The 17,646-nt window shown below is 39.4% G+C and overlaps 1 protein-coding gene across 2 annotated transcripts in view; it reads right to left on the reverse strand.

Moving 5' to 3' along the window:
* Nucleotides 1-17,646, reverse strand: part of nup98 (nucleoporin 98 and 96 precursor) — a 60,061-nt gene that overhangs the window by 42,096 nt on the left and 319 nt on the right. Inside the window, exons 2-5 of one of the 2 annotated variants that reach the window (XM_031586004.2) lie at nucleotides 10,528-10,643; nucleotides 10,075-10,170; nucleotides 2,676-2,858; nucleotides 1,213-1,370 (exon numbers count right to left, since the gene is read on the reverse strand). In XM_031586004.2, coding sequence (XP_031441864.1) covers nucleotides 1,213-1,370; nucleotides 2,676-2,858; nucleotides 10,075-10,170; nucleotides 10,528-10,609 — 519 coding nt within the window. In that variant the 5' untranslated portion in view covers nucleotides 10,610-10,643. The remainder of the gene's footprint in view (nucleotides 1-1,212; nucleotides 1,371-2,675; nucleotides 2,859-10,074; nucleotides 10,171-10,527; nucleotides 10,644-17,646) is intronic. The other variant, XM_012818512.3, reaches the window with a different exon arrangement.

The raw sequence follows: 17,646 nt of genomic DNA on the forward strand, positions 1-17,646 counted from the left end.
TTTATTCACTTACATTTGCAGTGTTCGTTTAGTCCTTTTATTTATTTTAGGACATCACGATGCCTCGTAGAATCATGACTATAAATGTGAAACGTAATTGTTAAATGATACAAATATTCTCGTATTTATTATTATTAGAATTATTTTAATCCGAGGATGTCTGTAGAGTGGATGTGAACGCAATCACCAACAATTTCTCACCAATTCAGCCCTTAACACTTCTAACACGGAGAGGCCCAGTGGGGCATCTTGTGGTTTTTTGAGGAATCGCATTTGAGAAAACTCTGGCTGATTTACGACTGCTATTTCGCGTTCTGAAAGTCTTCTGAAGTTCAGAACAAATCCCAGATGAGAAAACTTTCATGAATGCCAAAGTTGTTCATAAATCCACTGGAAGTGGAGTTCAGAAGAAATTCCTTCTTAAATTCTTCTCAACTACGTTCGAGAATGAGGCCCAATGTTTTTTTAGGCTTCTGTTCTGTTGATGGCTGGCAAACAACTTAGAAGGTCTGGGTCACTTGTGGCACATATTATTCACTTATTTTAAGCCATCAATCTACCTCAGGGTGAACCAAATTAGCCGAAATGGAATAAAACGGAATTCCCCAAAATGTGAAACGGAAAATTCATTTTTTTTTAAACGGAAAATCATTGGCCCTACTTAAGTATTTAGCATCCACTAATCAAAGGGGTGGTTGTTCCTGCTTTCCTCCTGGTGCTGTGACAGAGGTGCATACATGAAGATTTTTATTATTTAAATGTGTTTTATCTTAATGGTTTATGTTAATTATATTATCATATTGGTATGATAATGTGGTGCGGAAATTGGAATAGTCCTAAAACAAAATGCGCTAATTTTTCTCAGCAACCAATGATAGGTAGTCAGCAAAGATCAAAACAACAGCTATCAGTTAAAGAATATAATTTCTTTAATCAATCTTCAACCAGTGAGGGCAATTCTGTCTCTGTTTTCATCTCAGCCCATAGTAATACTGGTTCAAGAATGATAAACCTTTCCCAACTCCGGTAAAATGACTATTGACCAATCAGAATTGATTAGGATACTAAAATAGCATGCAAAAAAGAATTAAAGAACAAAAATGCCCGTCACAGTCAAAGATGTGGAATTTCTAACTTTTCAATACAAAGTACAAGTTCAATACCAACACAAGTTTTGTGATATGCAACCAAAGATTAAATATCTCCACTTACATTAAATTTCACCGTTGTTCCCGGTTGTTGTTGTTGTTGCGGTTGTGCGGTGAAACTTGACGCCCCAAAGAGTGACCCTGAGGTACCTCCAAATGGGTTTGCGTTCTGGGTCTGGGTTGCACCAAATAGTCCACCACTTGCGGTACTGGTTCCAAAAGCTGAGAAACAATGAAACGGTTGTAAAGATGCCTGCAGCAAATGATCCCATTAAAAGGCAAACTGATTTGAATAAATATATATCAACATATACAGTCATGTTGTAACATAACATAGGACATCATGAGATATAAAGTGTTAATTGGCACTTGCGTGTTCATAACCTGTATGCATTTTCAAATGGAGATTTGCAGCCCTACTCCAAGTTGCTTGCGCAGTAAGATAAAGTACGGTTCACTCAGGGTGGGTGAGTACCTGTGCGATTTTCCATCTAAAATATGATTTGTGACGGTAGGCAGATATTTACAAACAAAGGAAGAGCTTTAAAAGTTTGGTGTAGCCAACTTACTTACCTCTTGCTAGGTAGGCTATATGATTAAATCAAACCTGGTACATGTACAAACAGGCTACTATACCATTGTGCTGTATCTGCATCGAGTAGCGAAACATGGGATTATTTTTCTTGTGTCTCTACAGTAAGGGAAAGCCCAGAGACACCAGAAAGCCATGAACCTAAACCCACACAGACCAAGGGTAGCAACACATCCAATGGCTACCCATCTAGCGGACAGGCATGCCAACCTGTATAAAGAGTATACGTCAAAGGAGTAGGATTTATTTTGTAACAAAATGATACATTTTTCACCATCGGAATCTGAAGGGGCAATTAAAAAAAAAAAACTCCAGTCTAAAGTCTAGGGGACATCAGATTACTGCATATCATGTAAAAGTTTTAACACGAAGACCTTGATTTCATAGAGACCCTGCCTTTACTTTATTCATTAAAAACAATTAATTTTACATTCCACACGTCTTCTATTATAAAATTTTTCCTGAGGTTTTAGGTTTTTGCTGTTGTATTGTTTCAGTATCGGTATCGAGAAATTAAGACATGGTATCATATTGAAGTCATATATTTTGGTATTGTAAATCTACCTAACTTCTACCTAGAAAACTTCAAAATGTCATAGGCCATCATCTATCCTTGGCATGCTTCACACAAGTCTTAAAATCACCCCTTCAACATCCTTTTTTTTTTGAATATCACATTGCATCATCTCAAATCTAGCTTTTACTCTGTTGAGGATGAAATAATATATGGTAGGGGTCTTACAATACACTCAAGCTTCAATGAATTATACTGGCCTCAATGTTCATTACTTCTACAAAAGAAATCCAACTAAAACCAAAACTTACTAGAATACCAGAGAGTCCAGTGAAATAAGACAACTTAAGTTTTATAAATAATAGTGATAAATGCAAGTACATTGTATTAAAGTATAATGAGAGACCAAATGGATACTTACTGCCAAAGGAGGCTGGTTTGGTGGCACCGAAGGCATTGCTTGGCTGGGAAAAGAGACCACTTCCTGCAGTGTTGGTGTTTCCAAATAGACTGCTGGACGTTCCACTTGCAGTACCAAAGCCAAAACCACTACTGGTGGCTGGAGGAACTGGCTGACTGAAAGTGCTAGATCCAAAGAGCCCACCTAGAAAAATCACCAAAGAAGAATCAGTTAGTAATTTGTGCATTTTCTTATTTTCTGTTTCTGTTCACATATTCCACAGGTTGATTTACAATAAAAACCAAAGATGGGAGAGAGGTAAATAACAGGCAGGTAGACAGGTATGTTTAACTGTCCTGATCTGAATAACATGAAGAATACAGTAAGGTAATAAACACTAAGGTTTCATTACAATTGTAATTATGTTGCGGTTACCCTGATGTTAGAGCAGCAATACGGAGTTCTGTTCCAAAACTAGTAAGCTAACTACCTAAAAGGCATGCAAAAACCTTGCAAACACCACCAACAGCTGACACTGATAGAAGCTTGCCAACACACTAACTGGTGTCTTTTGGCAGTATAACTGGCAGTCATGCGTGTGAAAGCTTTTCTTCCATTTTTGCAGGGTGTACCAGCCCGTTACACAGAACTACATAGGGCATATACCGGATGGCTAGTGGGGAAGACACAGGTGTTTATCCGACCTTCAAAAGGACCATATGCTATTAGGGTTGGTAATGAATAATCGATGATCGATTATTCGTCATTAAGAATTCATTTGAATAAAAATCCAAGCCTAATGAATAATTGTTCTAGTCCCGCGCATTATGAGAACAACATCTTCCGGTATCTTGCGCGAGCACGACTTCCTACAGCAGACGAGCAAAGATGAAGAGGCCTAGGAGAAGTGCAGTGTGGGACCATTACTCAAGAAAAGAGGATAAAGTCCACTGCAGTTACAGTGACGCTGTATTTACTTACCATAGTACAACGTCTCAGGGGTTCAAATACATATTTGCTGCGATCAAATGCAAAAATCAATTCATAACCGTTATAAAATGCAGTTTTCTGGATGTTTTTGTTGATATTCTGTCTCACTGTCAAAATAGACCTACCATTACAATTATAGATCACGCATTTCTTTGCAAGTGGGCACACTTGCGAAATCGGCAGGGGTTCAAATACTTATTTTCCCCACCGTATATCATTTAAGAAATATACATCTGAACGTAAATTCCAGCGAAGCCACCACCAGCGGAGGGCTCCAGCAGCAAACCATTCAGGCTACACTAGCTAGGAGGACATGTGATGACAAGCGAGCTAACAAAATTACCAAACGCATAGTTAATATGATTGTCAAAGACATGTTGCCTTTAAGTCTGGCTGACGGCGAGGGTTTCCGAGAAGTAATGGGATTTATTGAGCCAGGATATCGTATTCCATCCAGAAAAACATTGACCAACTGTTTGGAGCAACAGTTTGCTGAGAAGAAGGCTGAGTTAAAAAGGAAGCTAGCTACTGTTGACGTCGCTTTAACCACTGACTGCTGGACTGTCTTGACTACGGAGAGCTACATTACAGTGACATGCCACTACATTGAGGAATATGCTGATTTTCATGAACAAGAACACATAGATGGGCCTGTGATAGGTAATGTATGCCCAGGCAGTCCATGCAGGCAGTTGTTTAATAGCCTGATGTTTGTTTGCCATTTCTCAGAGCCTACAGTAGGCTAGCCTGTAAGGTAGAGCCTACATAGTTTTACGTTAAGTAGCGTAGGCTAAGTTAAAACTCATTGTCAAATAATAAGGGCTTCCGCCAGCGTCGAGAAGCCTGACGTTTAAAAGGATGGATGTAAGTCATTAGACCGTGTTTATTTCTTTTTAAAATTATTTTCCAATGTTATTATTATTTATTCATTCATTTTTCAAAGGTCTATGCTGTAGCCAGGCAGTGATGCGTTGCAATCGCTACCTGTTAAAATCCGTCGGAATGCGCTGTGAAAACTAAACTTGACTACAAAATGGCGTATATCCTTAATAAAGCTATTTTTGAGAAATATCAGTCCTATTGTGCGCGTGTTTGACCTTAATGCGTGTGGGGTTGATAGGTGGGGGAAAAACCTTGGGGGGGGGGTGATGTCATGCCTTAGCAAATAATCGATTAATTGTTCAATAACGTTATTAATAGTCGAACATGGAAACTCCTGTAGAGTCCCATCCCTATATGCTATCAAAATGAATTTGAGGATGGTAGCTAAACTAGTTGCCTATAAAACCATATCTCAAAAAGTATCACATTTTTGCATAGTGTTACTTTAACTAATCAGAACAGATGGCATTTACAACATAGATTCTTAAGACAAAGTAACAACTGACTTTCCCACTAACAAAAGCAGAGAAGTGAGAAAGTTGGCCGATTCACAATCCTATGCAAATTAGTTGCATGTGAGAACCAGTCAGTTTGCACTGTGAAGCGTTTACATTTTTGACATTTTTTAGAGGGGCAGCAGAAACAAAAGTCTGACCAAGATGGAGAAGGCTAAAGGCTACATGTAGCATGAAAACATCTATACGATTAAAGGATGCCAATGTTTTTTTTTTTTTGCAAGAAAAAAAAAACCTTGACCCCTGATTGATCACCATTGCTAATTGAGTGGACTTCTCTGAAGCAGTGAAAAGTACCATGACCGTCATATCGAATACATGCTATAATGGGTCAGTGTGAAAGAATGGGTCAGAAATTGTCCAAAATGGATAACCACATAAAAATCTATCAAAATATTAGCTCATGCCACTGGATCATAATATCATAACACTAGTTTTAGAACTTAACTTCTATTTTGTGTATTGAGGGCATCACGTCATTAAAAGAACCGTAGGTTCGGTGTACAACAAACATTTGATATCCCGATCAGATAGAGCTGAACTGCCATTTTAGGTCACTAAAGTCAGTTGTAGAATGGTTAGGTTAAAGGTACTGTATAGAATAATTTTAGTTTACAACCTTTAAAAATGAACTATAGAGCTGCAAGCAGCACTGAGTGAGGCAAGCAGTTCAGCAGCTCATAGTTACCATTGCACTGTGATGTTCTCAGGTCAAAGGCATGGGTGAAAGCACTCACAGCAAGTTTCATGACAACTTGGTTCACTTCCTGTTTGGCAGTTTCATCATCATTTTATTGGCTGTAAAGGTGGATTTTTTTTTTTTAGGCTTGGTCAGAACATGTGTCGAATTTGGTGAAGATTAGACAACATTTGGGGCCTGTGAAAATGTTCTTAAGGGGGAGCCAGCGATGCTGGAGCAAGATTGTTGATATTTGAACACCACAGTCAAACAAATACACCCTTCCCTACAGTGCTCCTTCAGAAGCTCCACCCTCCAAGTTCACAAACGCATATTGCCAAGCCAGCGATCCAGAGCGTCTCCTGCCCAAGCCGACACTTGGCGCGGGCGGTTGAGAAGGTCTACACTTTCCAGCCTTAAACTGCGTAGAAGTGGATGTCTCACAGTTGAAGCAAAACAAACATTATAATATAAAACATCAAACAAAGGACAAAGTACAACACACAAACACAGTATCCAACACACCGGAGTAAAAACTAGCAAGAGTTAAGGAAGGTAAGAAGGTAACATCACCTAGCACAGCATTTCAAATTATGAATCATATCAAATAATCCCACTGTGCTAGCAAATGTACGTTTTTCGGTCTATGTGGCGGAGGGGTTTTCAGTTGGTTTGCAATCGGCAACCTCTCCAGTAGATGCCACTAAATCCTACACAATTCACCTTTAACATTACCCGACACAAAATGTGACACAGGTACCCGCTTGCTAGCTAACCAGATGGCATTAGCCATCACAAACATTAGCAAACAAGACAAAACTGCACTACTGGTTTTGCTAAAACAGCAAAACGAATGTTACCCACTTGTCAAGCAGAAACAGAGCAACCTCGGCATTGGTTTTCATGCCTTTCAACTGAAACACCAACACCGATGTGAACACAGCTCTTTGCCCTTGCCTGTTCGTACAACTTATTTTTCAATTTGTGCTCTTCAGACCTTATCCTCTTGGGCCATGTTCTCAGTCATCTCTCCTTCTTGACCACGCGTATAGTCCAGTGCATTAGCATGGGCCAGATGTATTGATACCTTCGCTCCCACAGCCCCCTTTCCCCCCTTGACTGTGCAGGCTACCTGTAATTTAAATATTAGCTTACATAAATCAGGGCTATATTAGCATGTAAATTGAGCTGGTACGAAAATGTTTGTACAGACAAAGTATTGTGTTTTAACATGAATTAGCATATGGTTTGAAGTTAAGAGTGAAATATACTTCTACGACTCCGTTACAGACGGACGGATTCAACGGACTCTTTTTCATTTATCCAACATTCGGACGGATAGTCAGAAAAATCAGGAGGTGCACGTCAGCCTCTCAGAGGTGCTCGGAGAGGGCGTTCCACGTAGGAGAGGGCGTTCCCTGTGTCCGTCTCCGTGAAAACGGAGTAGCATAAAAAAGCCTTTACTGGGTGAACTAAACCTTATCTGTCAGGATTGGGTTAACCCAGCATTGGGTCGATCCAATTTACCCAGCAATCCTCAAATAAATGCAGGGATGTTCACAAATGGCAAGCGCTAAATGCACCTTTGTTTGTCTGCAAATAAATGTAACAGTGTTTACATTTGTGAATTGCCTGACATTTGTGAGTTTTTAAACTATTCTAACTCGATATTGGGATCTCTAAGGACATCAGAAGACACAAGAATAACTTTAAGGCAAACCTGTTTTTGCCAATTGCAGCGTACCCCAGAGGTTAAATGACGCAAACATTTATGGATATCCTCAGAAAGGAGTCCCGTGTCAATGTACCAAGTTTGTCAATATCTCAAAGCCCTTCTGAGACATAACCTCTATCTATTCGGCGGCTTTGCAGCCGATTTCAATGAACTGGAACAGACAGTCCATTCAAACAATCAAAAAACTTGGTCTGAAAAGCATCTGTAACACATTTGGTGACAACTGAACAATATTTTCTTGGAAGAGAAAAACATTTAGTTTTCCATGAAATCCAATATGGTGGAAAATCCACTTTGGCAGAAATTGTACGTCGACTGGAAAAACTGGCAAGAGATTAAGCAAGTTTAGCGTGAGCAGCTAACGGAAGACCTGCTAGCTAACTCTGCAACGGGAGCGAACAAAGCCAAGCACGAAATCTCGTAGCCATGCAACGGAACGAGCGATCGAATCCTCTGACCTAAACTGCAGTGAAACAAAGACGACATCACAACTATGACAACTTTCTCCATCTATGGACATCATCTCTTCTCTCTGCCTCACCTTATACCATACTGTATATATTCTATTTATCTATTTTTAGATTACCACTTTGCACATACTCTGCACTCTTCTGATTTTGCACTTCTGGTTAGATGCTAACTGCATTTCGTTTCCTCAGTACTTGTACTCTGTGCAATGAAAATAAAGTTGAATCTAATCTAATCTAATCAGAACAACGGAAACCCTTTTTTCCCCCCAAGGACTGGTAACTTCCAATTTGACTGGCTATTTAGCTATTCTAGCTACTCACAACCTAGCATAGAACTGTTTACATTTGCCATTGTTTACGTACTTGATCCGTTTTGTTTACTGAACATTACTATTGATGTATATTTCTATGGTTATTTGGTAGTTGGCTTCACCAAACCATCTAAGGGTTTTTGTTAGGATTGCTCCTCAGAGACATAGGGTCTTGCATGCATCACTAACCATTTCCCTCTTCTAACATGGCATCGTAATCACACAAGATTACATATACATTGGCCTTCACGTAGCCAAACACGCGAAGGGAACACTTGAACTTTGCGCTGCACATAGGCTCGTTCTTTGTTCAAGTCACATTCAAGAACGTAGACACACATGCATACAGAACTACGGTGACTGATCAAAGGAACACACACATTCTTTCTGGCGCGCACCTAAAAGTGCCATCCCGAGCCCACAAGCGCACACACACATTCCCTCTCTCTTACACATACACACACTCCTTCAATTAATTAGTTAGTTACATTTAGCTAGATTACATATTGTGTGTTATTTCTTATCATTGTGTAAATAAATACTTTGATTATATAGGCTGGTCTATTGAATGTTACACAAGAATGAATGCTGCCAACCTCTTCTATTCAGAACTCTAATGCCCTTCAACCTTGCTATTAATAAGGTAACTTTGATTAATAATTAAATTAATAACTACAAACAGAGTTCCAAATTGATAGTTTAATATATTTTTATGCCACTACCCTTTGATGCCCAACCGTATGAGATTACCAACCTATTGGTGCTGTTGTTAGGATAGTACCAACGTGTCTTGGTGGCCCCGGTATCACAATTTACACACAAATGCACCCCACATTTACCCAGCACCTGCTCACAAGGTAAGGTACCTACATATTCTGGAACTCCCGTGTGAGGCTGGTCCAAATGATACCTACACCTGCTCACAAGGTAAGGTACCTACATATTCTGGAACTCCCGTGTGAGGTATGGTCCAAATGATACCTACACCTGCTTGGTGCCCATGGTAAAAGGCAGAAACACAATGGGCAGGTTCTCGCTTTGGCCCCCCAAATGTCAACCAAGGGTGAAGTAATATCAGTGACCTAATATCAAAACTACCTGTGTACAGTTGCCGAGATCTTTCCTGCTAACCAGCTAGCGTCTGCCCAACCTTTCTAGCCATACCAGACTATCCTGTATGTAGTAGCAAGCCCATCAGTTAACATGAACGGTAACCCCCATCAGCTCGCTCAAAAGCTTGAGTGCTTAACTGAAGATCTATTTGCATCAACTTGGTTAATGTAACACAAATATCAATCGTTGTAAATGGAGACACTAGTGGTCACCTAGATATAGTTCAGTCATATAAATGAAAAGAATTAGAAGTATTCACACATACACCTTCCTTTAAATTTGAACCAAAGAGTCAACCATGCTCATTCACACCCTGGTCCCAATTACATGAAACAGTCGACCAAGAACATAAATTGCAGACCAATGAAATGTAGCAAAAGTTGAGTTCTGAGGACTTCTCAAAAAGATGTATATTTTATTGTGTTCCAGTTTAAACAATTTATTTACTTATCAATTTAGCTTCATTTCACTAACAATGTTGGTTGCTTAAATTCAAAATCAACAATCAATTTCTTGTAGTTCTGATTTGAATGATAGTTTTTAAAAATGTGTAAGCATCTCATTTCTACATATTCAATCCATCTATCATGCATCCTCCATCTCTTTTTTATCTTTCTTTCCTAACAAGCGAAGATAAACTGTTTTGTTTAGTCTACCCCTTATCTCGACGGACTGTGGCAGGTCTATGACAAGGAATTTAATGATAGTCAAGAGAAAAAGATAACCTGGTTTAGTCTGTGCAGCTCCAAAAAGACCACCTGTAGCGTTTGAGGCCCCAAAGGCTGACGATCCAAAACCACCCGTTGCTCCAAAACTTGTGGCTGTAAAACCATCACAACACCATTTCAGCAAGATTTGACTATGGATGTGTCCTGAGTAAAAACACTGACCAATAAATGTTCATTCACTAACAAATAACAGACACAGACCACTGGCAAGATTGTCCAATAAAAAAGACACTAATACACAAAAACAATTGGCCTAAATGAAGCACCCATGTGCGCTCTTTCACACAGGGTGATCAAAATGGGCTCCCTCCTTCAACAGCAGGTGGGGTGCCGAGGAACACCAGTGGAGGTGTCTCACCTCACAAACAGCACGTGCAGAGGCACGAGCAACTGATGAAGGCCAAAGCACAGCAGTAATTCACTTGATAAGTGGATTCAAAAATCACTTACTTTGTTGGCCAAAAGCAGATGTTGTACCAAATCCTCCAGTACCTCCACCTCCGAAGGGAGCACCAAACGACTTGTTAAACATCTTCAAGTGAAGCCTACTGCATAGGCCTAGACCTCTGAAAAAGACAAACATATCAGTCAGCATGCTTTTTGACCTTTGGACACGTCTTGAAGGTGACCTGAAAATGACATGCACCAATTTCTCAGAATTGTGCAAAAAAAAAATAATCACAAACTCGAAAACTTTGCATATGGCACTCTGACATCCTACAAAAGCTACACCTGTTTTTATTCATTAATTAACAGACGAAATTAAAAAGGTAAGATGATAAAAAATAGATACAGGTAAATATGACTAATTCAATCAAATTTGGTTGGGCTTACTAATGATGACAAGGTTTCACTGAATTTACAAAAAAAGAGCCGCTCTTCATAAACACAATGAGAACACATGAAAAAAAAAAAAAAAAACTACTTTGATCGAAAGTTTGCTTCGTGCGGGTCAGTGTCTTTCAACAGAACAGCTGTACACATTATCTAATCGAACAAAAGGGTGACAAAACAAAGATGTTATATCACATATATTAGGGGTGTAAAAAATAACTGATACGTATCGATATCTGTTTTTAGCGTGTAAGTTACGACTACATCGATGCGTGAAGTCCCGTATCGGTATTAAAATGACATGAACCGGTCTTTGCCCAATTTAAAAGTTATGAACCGGTTCACAAGCGTTTGTCTCTCCGTTAAATTGCTACGCAAAACTCTCACTCGCTGACCTGTTACATTTGATCTCAGTCAGAACAATGACAGCCTGTCATTGGCCAAAGCCCGCATAGCATAAGCCAATCAGGCTGTATTCTCACAAATAATGCCCCGAGGTACATGGAGGTATTATATAGACCTGGAGAGAATGACAGATTACAACTCCCATTTATTTCAATGGCCAATGCTATGCTAGCTACGCTATTCATTTCAATGGCCAATGCTATGCTAGCTACGCTATTCATTTCAATGGCCAATGCTATGCTAGCTACTTCAGCCAAGGAAGATAAATCGTTGTTGATTGCGTGATTCTACAGACATCCTCGGATTTGAATAATTATAATATTAATAATAAATAGGAGAATATTTGTATCATTAACAATTATGTTTAACATTTATAGTCATGATTCCGAGACATCGTGATGTCCTAACATAAATAAAAGCACTATACGAACTCCTTGACGGAGGTAATGACGAAAGCAGTGGGAGCATTCAAAGTGAATCGGGATGATTTCACCAAAAATTAACCGCGTTACAATGTCCCTCCTACACACATTTCAGCCGCACAGCTCTATGAAACTAATGCCCTTGAACCATGCATATGCAGAGGGGTACTGTTAGGCCCAACACCCCTCCCCATCCTAATACAAAGCCTTTTCACAAGGGAATGTCTTTTGGAGAAGAGAAGACTACCATTTTACAGAAATCTACACACTATTAGCAGTAGCCTATAATATATTTTGACAAAAAAAAAAAAACTCCATAAACTACATTCCATAACCGTGCAAACACATTACCGGTATGAGTAAGCAGACAGGAAATACCACTTGCACAGGTAGTAAACTTTGACAAAAAACACTTGCTGCATGAACAGTCATTTTCACATTAAGAATATAAAATGAAGTACGCCTCACACACCCATGCCTACAGGTATCACTTTGGCAGTCTTAGCCCTTCAGTACATTGCAATTTATGATCTTCGGCAAAGCCCTTCTAACACTAAAAATAAAAAATATATATTTAATGATATTTAACGATTAACTATATATTAGTGTTGCCCTTTTACGCAGCTGCTGAGCCAAAGCCAATCAAGTAGTTATTGTTTTGAATAGTTGTAGCCTGTGCTGCTTGTGTACACTACCCCTGACAACATTAAGGGTTCACCATGTGACAGGATGAGAAGAATCTATGATCTGCAGTGCAGAGGTTGGTCTGAAGGATAGACTAACATTCAAAATGCACATCTTTCTCAACGTCACCCTATTTCTATAATGTCAGTATATTTGTTTTACAATGTAGCAGTCATATACTACAAACTATATTCCCAACAACATGATTAGAAGTCCCTTTAAAGATTTACTTTAACACAGGTTTCCCCCCCATAAAGACAGCTGACCGAAAGCGTGTATCAGAAGGCACTTCAAATTCCTAACAGTGACCGACTTATCCGTCATGGCTATACTTTCAAGGCAAATAAACGTATTGACAATCTTTAGTATTAGATAAAACTTCACATTGGGATTTTGTCTCTTACACACGAGAGCACAACTCTTCACTATTGCCATTATTGGGGATCGGTTGCTATATGGCTAAACTAGTACCTAACTGCTAAAGCTAGCTAACATTACTAATCTACTGCTTCCCCAAAGACTTAAGTCATATGGTTTTTTTTCCGAATCGGACACTTTCCAGGCACCCAGAACCATTATTGAGAAAGATATTATCTAATATTCATGAGACAGATCACATCAGCATTGTAAAGTGTAAGATGATATGATGACACAATAAAAAATTTAAAAAAAAATGTGGAGAATCCATTTTCTACGGGTACTGGTTCCAACCCGGTGGCTATCTGCCACCAACTAGTCTGCACGCACCACAATGTTTGTAAACATAGGATTGGTCTACGGTCAGCACTCCTGTTTGGTTCCCTTTCAGTTATTACTCTATAAAAATGTCCCTAGAACTAAGTTTAAAAAAAAAAAAAAACACACAATGGGTTTTCAATAACTAATCTACTGGTGCACTTATTTTCGGTCTCTGTCATTAGAATAGCTAATGTTAACTAAGCTTATGGCAACGAGGCTGAGTAAATAAAAGGTCTGTGTTTCTCTAGAGCAGCGGTTCTCAAACTGGGGTCCGCGACGCCTTGCCTGGGGGTCCGCGAAAAAGTCTGGCTTCCAAAGTTTTTTTTTTTTTTAAATGTATTTAATTTTTTATTTATTTATTGCAATACAGAATACAAAACATAGACTAATGTTACACGGTTTACCGGTACTAGAAAAGTTTTGAAAGGTATAAGTATAGTTACTTCATTAAAATAGCACGCAATCAGAGCGCACTCTTTGTTCTGCTCCCTGTCAGGCTGCCTGCACGCATTGACTGCAAGGGCGGGGCTGCCCAGCTCTCACACATGCAACAGACAGCCTTCACTCACAGCGAGTGATCTCAGGGGAGACATGGCCTCATGTGCAGGAGCTCTGGCCGACCGTCCTCGGCTTGTTTTAAAAAAATAAGTGATATCTGGAAGTACTTCGGACACGAAGCAGACTGTGAAGGAAAGCCCATCGACACACAGAGACCCGTCTGTAAAACATGCTTCAAAGCCACTCAGGCAAAGGGAGGTAACACGTCAAATATGGCTAAGCACCTCCCAGACAGACACCCATAACTTTTCAGAGAGTTCAAAGAATGACAGGTTAGCAAATGTGATTATAAACATGAACACCCCCAAGGTCACCCATTTACAGCCTAACACGAGTAGCCTTAGCCTGGTTTAGCGACAAGCGATTTTCCCCATCACAGAATTTTGACTATGCGTAGTACAATGATCATAATGCAGTGTGGTTAACGTAACTAAACCGTACTTTTCAGGCTAGTAATATTAACTGCCATAATCTGCAAGTGATGCATTTAATCTTCTATCAGTACGGATCGTGTTTATCGTTGCAGAAGGCCCTTTATTAAAGATAGGTTCGCCGAAGGCATATCGGGTGGCCCTATTGCATGTAGCTATTCTCGTTTAAGACGTTGATCTAGCTTTCAATTTGGCTGCAAGAACGTAGCCCAGTTCATTGTCAAAATTAACCTCTAGAAAGAAAACGCTATACGTGTATAATCAATGCAGTGATGTCACCATGTTGTTTTCATTAGTATCTTGCTGGAGGCTAGTACTAATATGAATGCCATTTGTTAAGTGTTCGTGACAACGCTAATAAAGACAAGTGCTCATGACATTTGCCATAAAACAACTGCAGATATCTGGCTTCCAAAGGTTGCCATCGTTCAGTGACAACCATTTGTACGGAGTGTCAGTCGGGGATACCAGTTTTTGATAACATTAGGTGGATATTTCATGTTTGTTAATGTCTTTGTTAAAAATAAATCTTCAGAATCATCTCCGTTGGAAAACCCTACAATCTGAGTTGTATTGGAAAACCCTACAATCTGCTTTGATAAAAAATGTTATTCCATCAATATTTGGTTTTTATGTAAGGTAAACATTATTTAGCTTCTCAGCACATTTTCCAAAAGATAATTTACAAATCTATCCTACATACTGTCAAGTAATGCCAAATGTAACACAATGATTATCTAAAACTCTTGTAATATTAGTACTATATGATTTTAGAGTAAAAGAGTCCAAAAGCATATAACATTACAAATAGCTATAAGCCTATATGGTTTAATTTGGGATGCGATTATGAGGGGGTCCTCGGAAATTTTTTTTACCCTTTGAGGGGTCCCTGTCCCCAAAAAGTTTGAGAACCCCTGCTCTAGAGAGGCTCTTACTGTAGCGCCACACTGTCCAGAAAACTGGGAGGGACAGCAACCAAGAAGACATTACTATTTAAGTTCACTGTAAATTGTGGTGAGCAAACTAACTGTTAATTTTGATTTTTAGATAGAAACAATAATTAAAAGCGTTTTTAATGTTGCTTGTATGGTCTTTTATTTAATAAATAATCAAAATGGCACGTTATGTAAGTTAGACTAACGTTAGCTAGCAATGGCAACCCAGCCAGCTTGTCTACATAACGGTTCTGTATCTAAATGCTATCTGCTATGTCCCCATCATACACATAAACTACTATGTTGACATGAAGTCCTTCTGCATTGACGGCAGTAATTGACGGTGAGAGAACGAACTAAATGTATGTATCCCTAATGTTACCATTTGATCCTTCATGAATTACATAACAGCCCAGACAGAATGACAGTCAACTGTCATTTCATTCACTTCTATGTGGTTGAACAAGGACCATTTACTCGGGTTGGGGAGCTGTTTCCCTATGTCACTTGAATGTTACACAAGAATGAATGCTGCCAACCTCTTCTATTCAGAACTCTAATGCCCTTCAACCTTGCTATTAATAAGGTAACTTTGATTAATAATTAAATTAATAACTACAAACAGAGTTCCAAATTGATAGTTTAATATATTGTATGCCACTACTCTTTGTGTGGCGCACCCTAGGTGTTCAAATTAATTGATCTGCCTTTGTGTTGAATGGTTGATGCCCAACCGTATGAGATTACCAACATATTGGTGCTGTTGTTAGGATAGTACCAACGTGTCTTGGTGGCCCCGGTATCACAATTTACACACAAATGCACCCATTGTCACTCAGTACAGTAAGGCCACTTGATTGCCGGAGCAAAGTTAAAGGACGTGGTGGCGTATTACTGCCTACATGTCTAATTGCCCCACTGCCCTCCACCTTCAGTCTGTTTAATTATACATCTTCTGGGGTTAATCTACAAACTTAATCCGCCCCTATTTGATGCTGTGAGTGAGTGTATATGCCACTGAATGTACACAAAGTGCATTCGGTTTAGAGCACCAATGGGTCTTAAGATAAAGAAATCCCAGGATCTGATGTCATTTCTGCAACTTTAGTACTTATATTAGTTATTATATATATAAAAAAAAAATTTAAACACGAAATCACTGAATTCATGTGAGCTGCTATTCTAACTCGATTGCATGCCCCTAATAATCTATTAGAGGAACACCAGATTTGTTTCGTCAATCCATGTCCATCTTCATGACAAGAAAATGGTAATTTTGACTACTTCCACTGTAAACAACATAAGAGACACGATTCTGCAAGATCATGTCAGTTGCACAAACGACGACCGTCTTTTAAGTTCTTCCCCGACTGACATCGGCTGTACTCGTTGACTATAAAGGAAAGACGAAGTGAGAAACGAATCCGAACTATAGTTTTCGGTCTTGCGGGGGGAAAAGCTCAAGTCTGCAAATTCTCTGAAACCACTACATGCGGATTGGCCATATGATGATGGGTTACTGACGTCAGTAGTTTGTGTCCAAGAGCGGGAAGGGGAAGAGGGATGTACTTTGGCACATTTACAACATTCACCGTAAAATCAGGACCTTTAGTCTGTTTTTGGACTTGGAAAACCTGGATTGTGGTGGATGAAGTTATACTGTCGAGAGAGGATGGCTTACTTCAGCATTGTACCGGCAAGCATCATAGGACTCAAGGCGCGTAGACGTTACAGACACAAGGTTTAATGTCGGACAATTTAACAAGGATTTCTGTGTCGTCCAGCGTTATCTACCTGCTTGACCCAGGCGTTGGTAGGTAGGTACTCTTGCGGTTTAATACTAAATGAACAGTTAATGTGAGAATCTCATACATTCCACCAATAATAACAGTCAGACTCAATGAATGACAGCGAGCGGTTAGCACGAACGACTGGTTACCTAGCTAATGCTGACTTCACCTCTCATGGTCCGACGTTGAAATTCTACGTTTATGTCAACGTTAGCTTCCTAGCAAACTACAGGCTAACATTTGAATGTTGGTTGCAAGTCGGTCGCATGTCCTTTGCTAGCCACAAACAATCTATGTAACAGTGACATAGCTATCCGTGCCTTCAAATTAATCGTTAGTTGCACCATGCTCTCATTTTCGTATCTTATCATAAGTAATGGAGGAGGCAGTAGTTTAAATAAGATAGTTCGGTAACTACGCAAGAATCAATTAATCGACGGTGCAACTGAACGTTGGTTTGCAGCTTAGGTTATACAGTCAACCGAAAACTTAGACAACTTCACTAATGTAGCTATGTTAGCTAGGTGTGGACATTAGCTGATGGAAATTAAGTTAGCCCCCTCTGAATGCCTAATTTACTATTATCCAGCTAGTTACGAGACGTGGTGTCACACACTTTCTCTGACACATGCAGTTAATTTCACGTAACGTTTATAAGTTATTTGCCATCTATACACAACCCAAGTCCAGATAACACACATCTCACTTCAACGTAGAGAGAATGAGGTTAGGCCGATCCGCTCACAGTCTATTCTGGCAGCAAAATATTTAT

This window comes from Clupea harengus, chromosome 19 (assembly GCF_900700415.2).
Source record: "Clupea harengus chromosome 19, Ch_v2.0.2, whole genome shotgun sequence".
NCBI lineage: Eukaryota > Metazoa > Chordata > Actinopteri > Clupeiformes > Clupeidae > Clupea > Clupea harengus.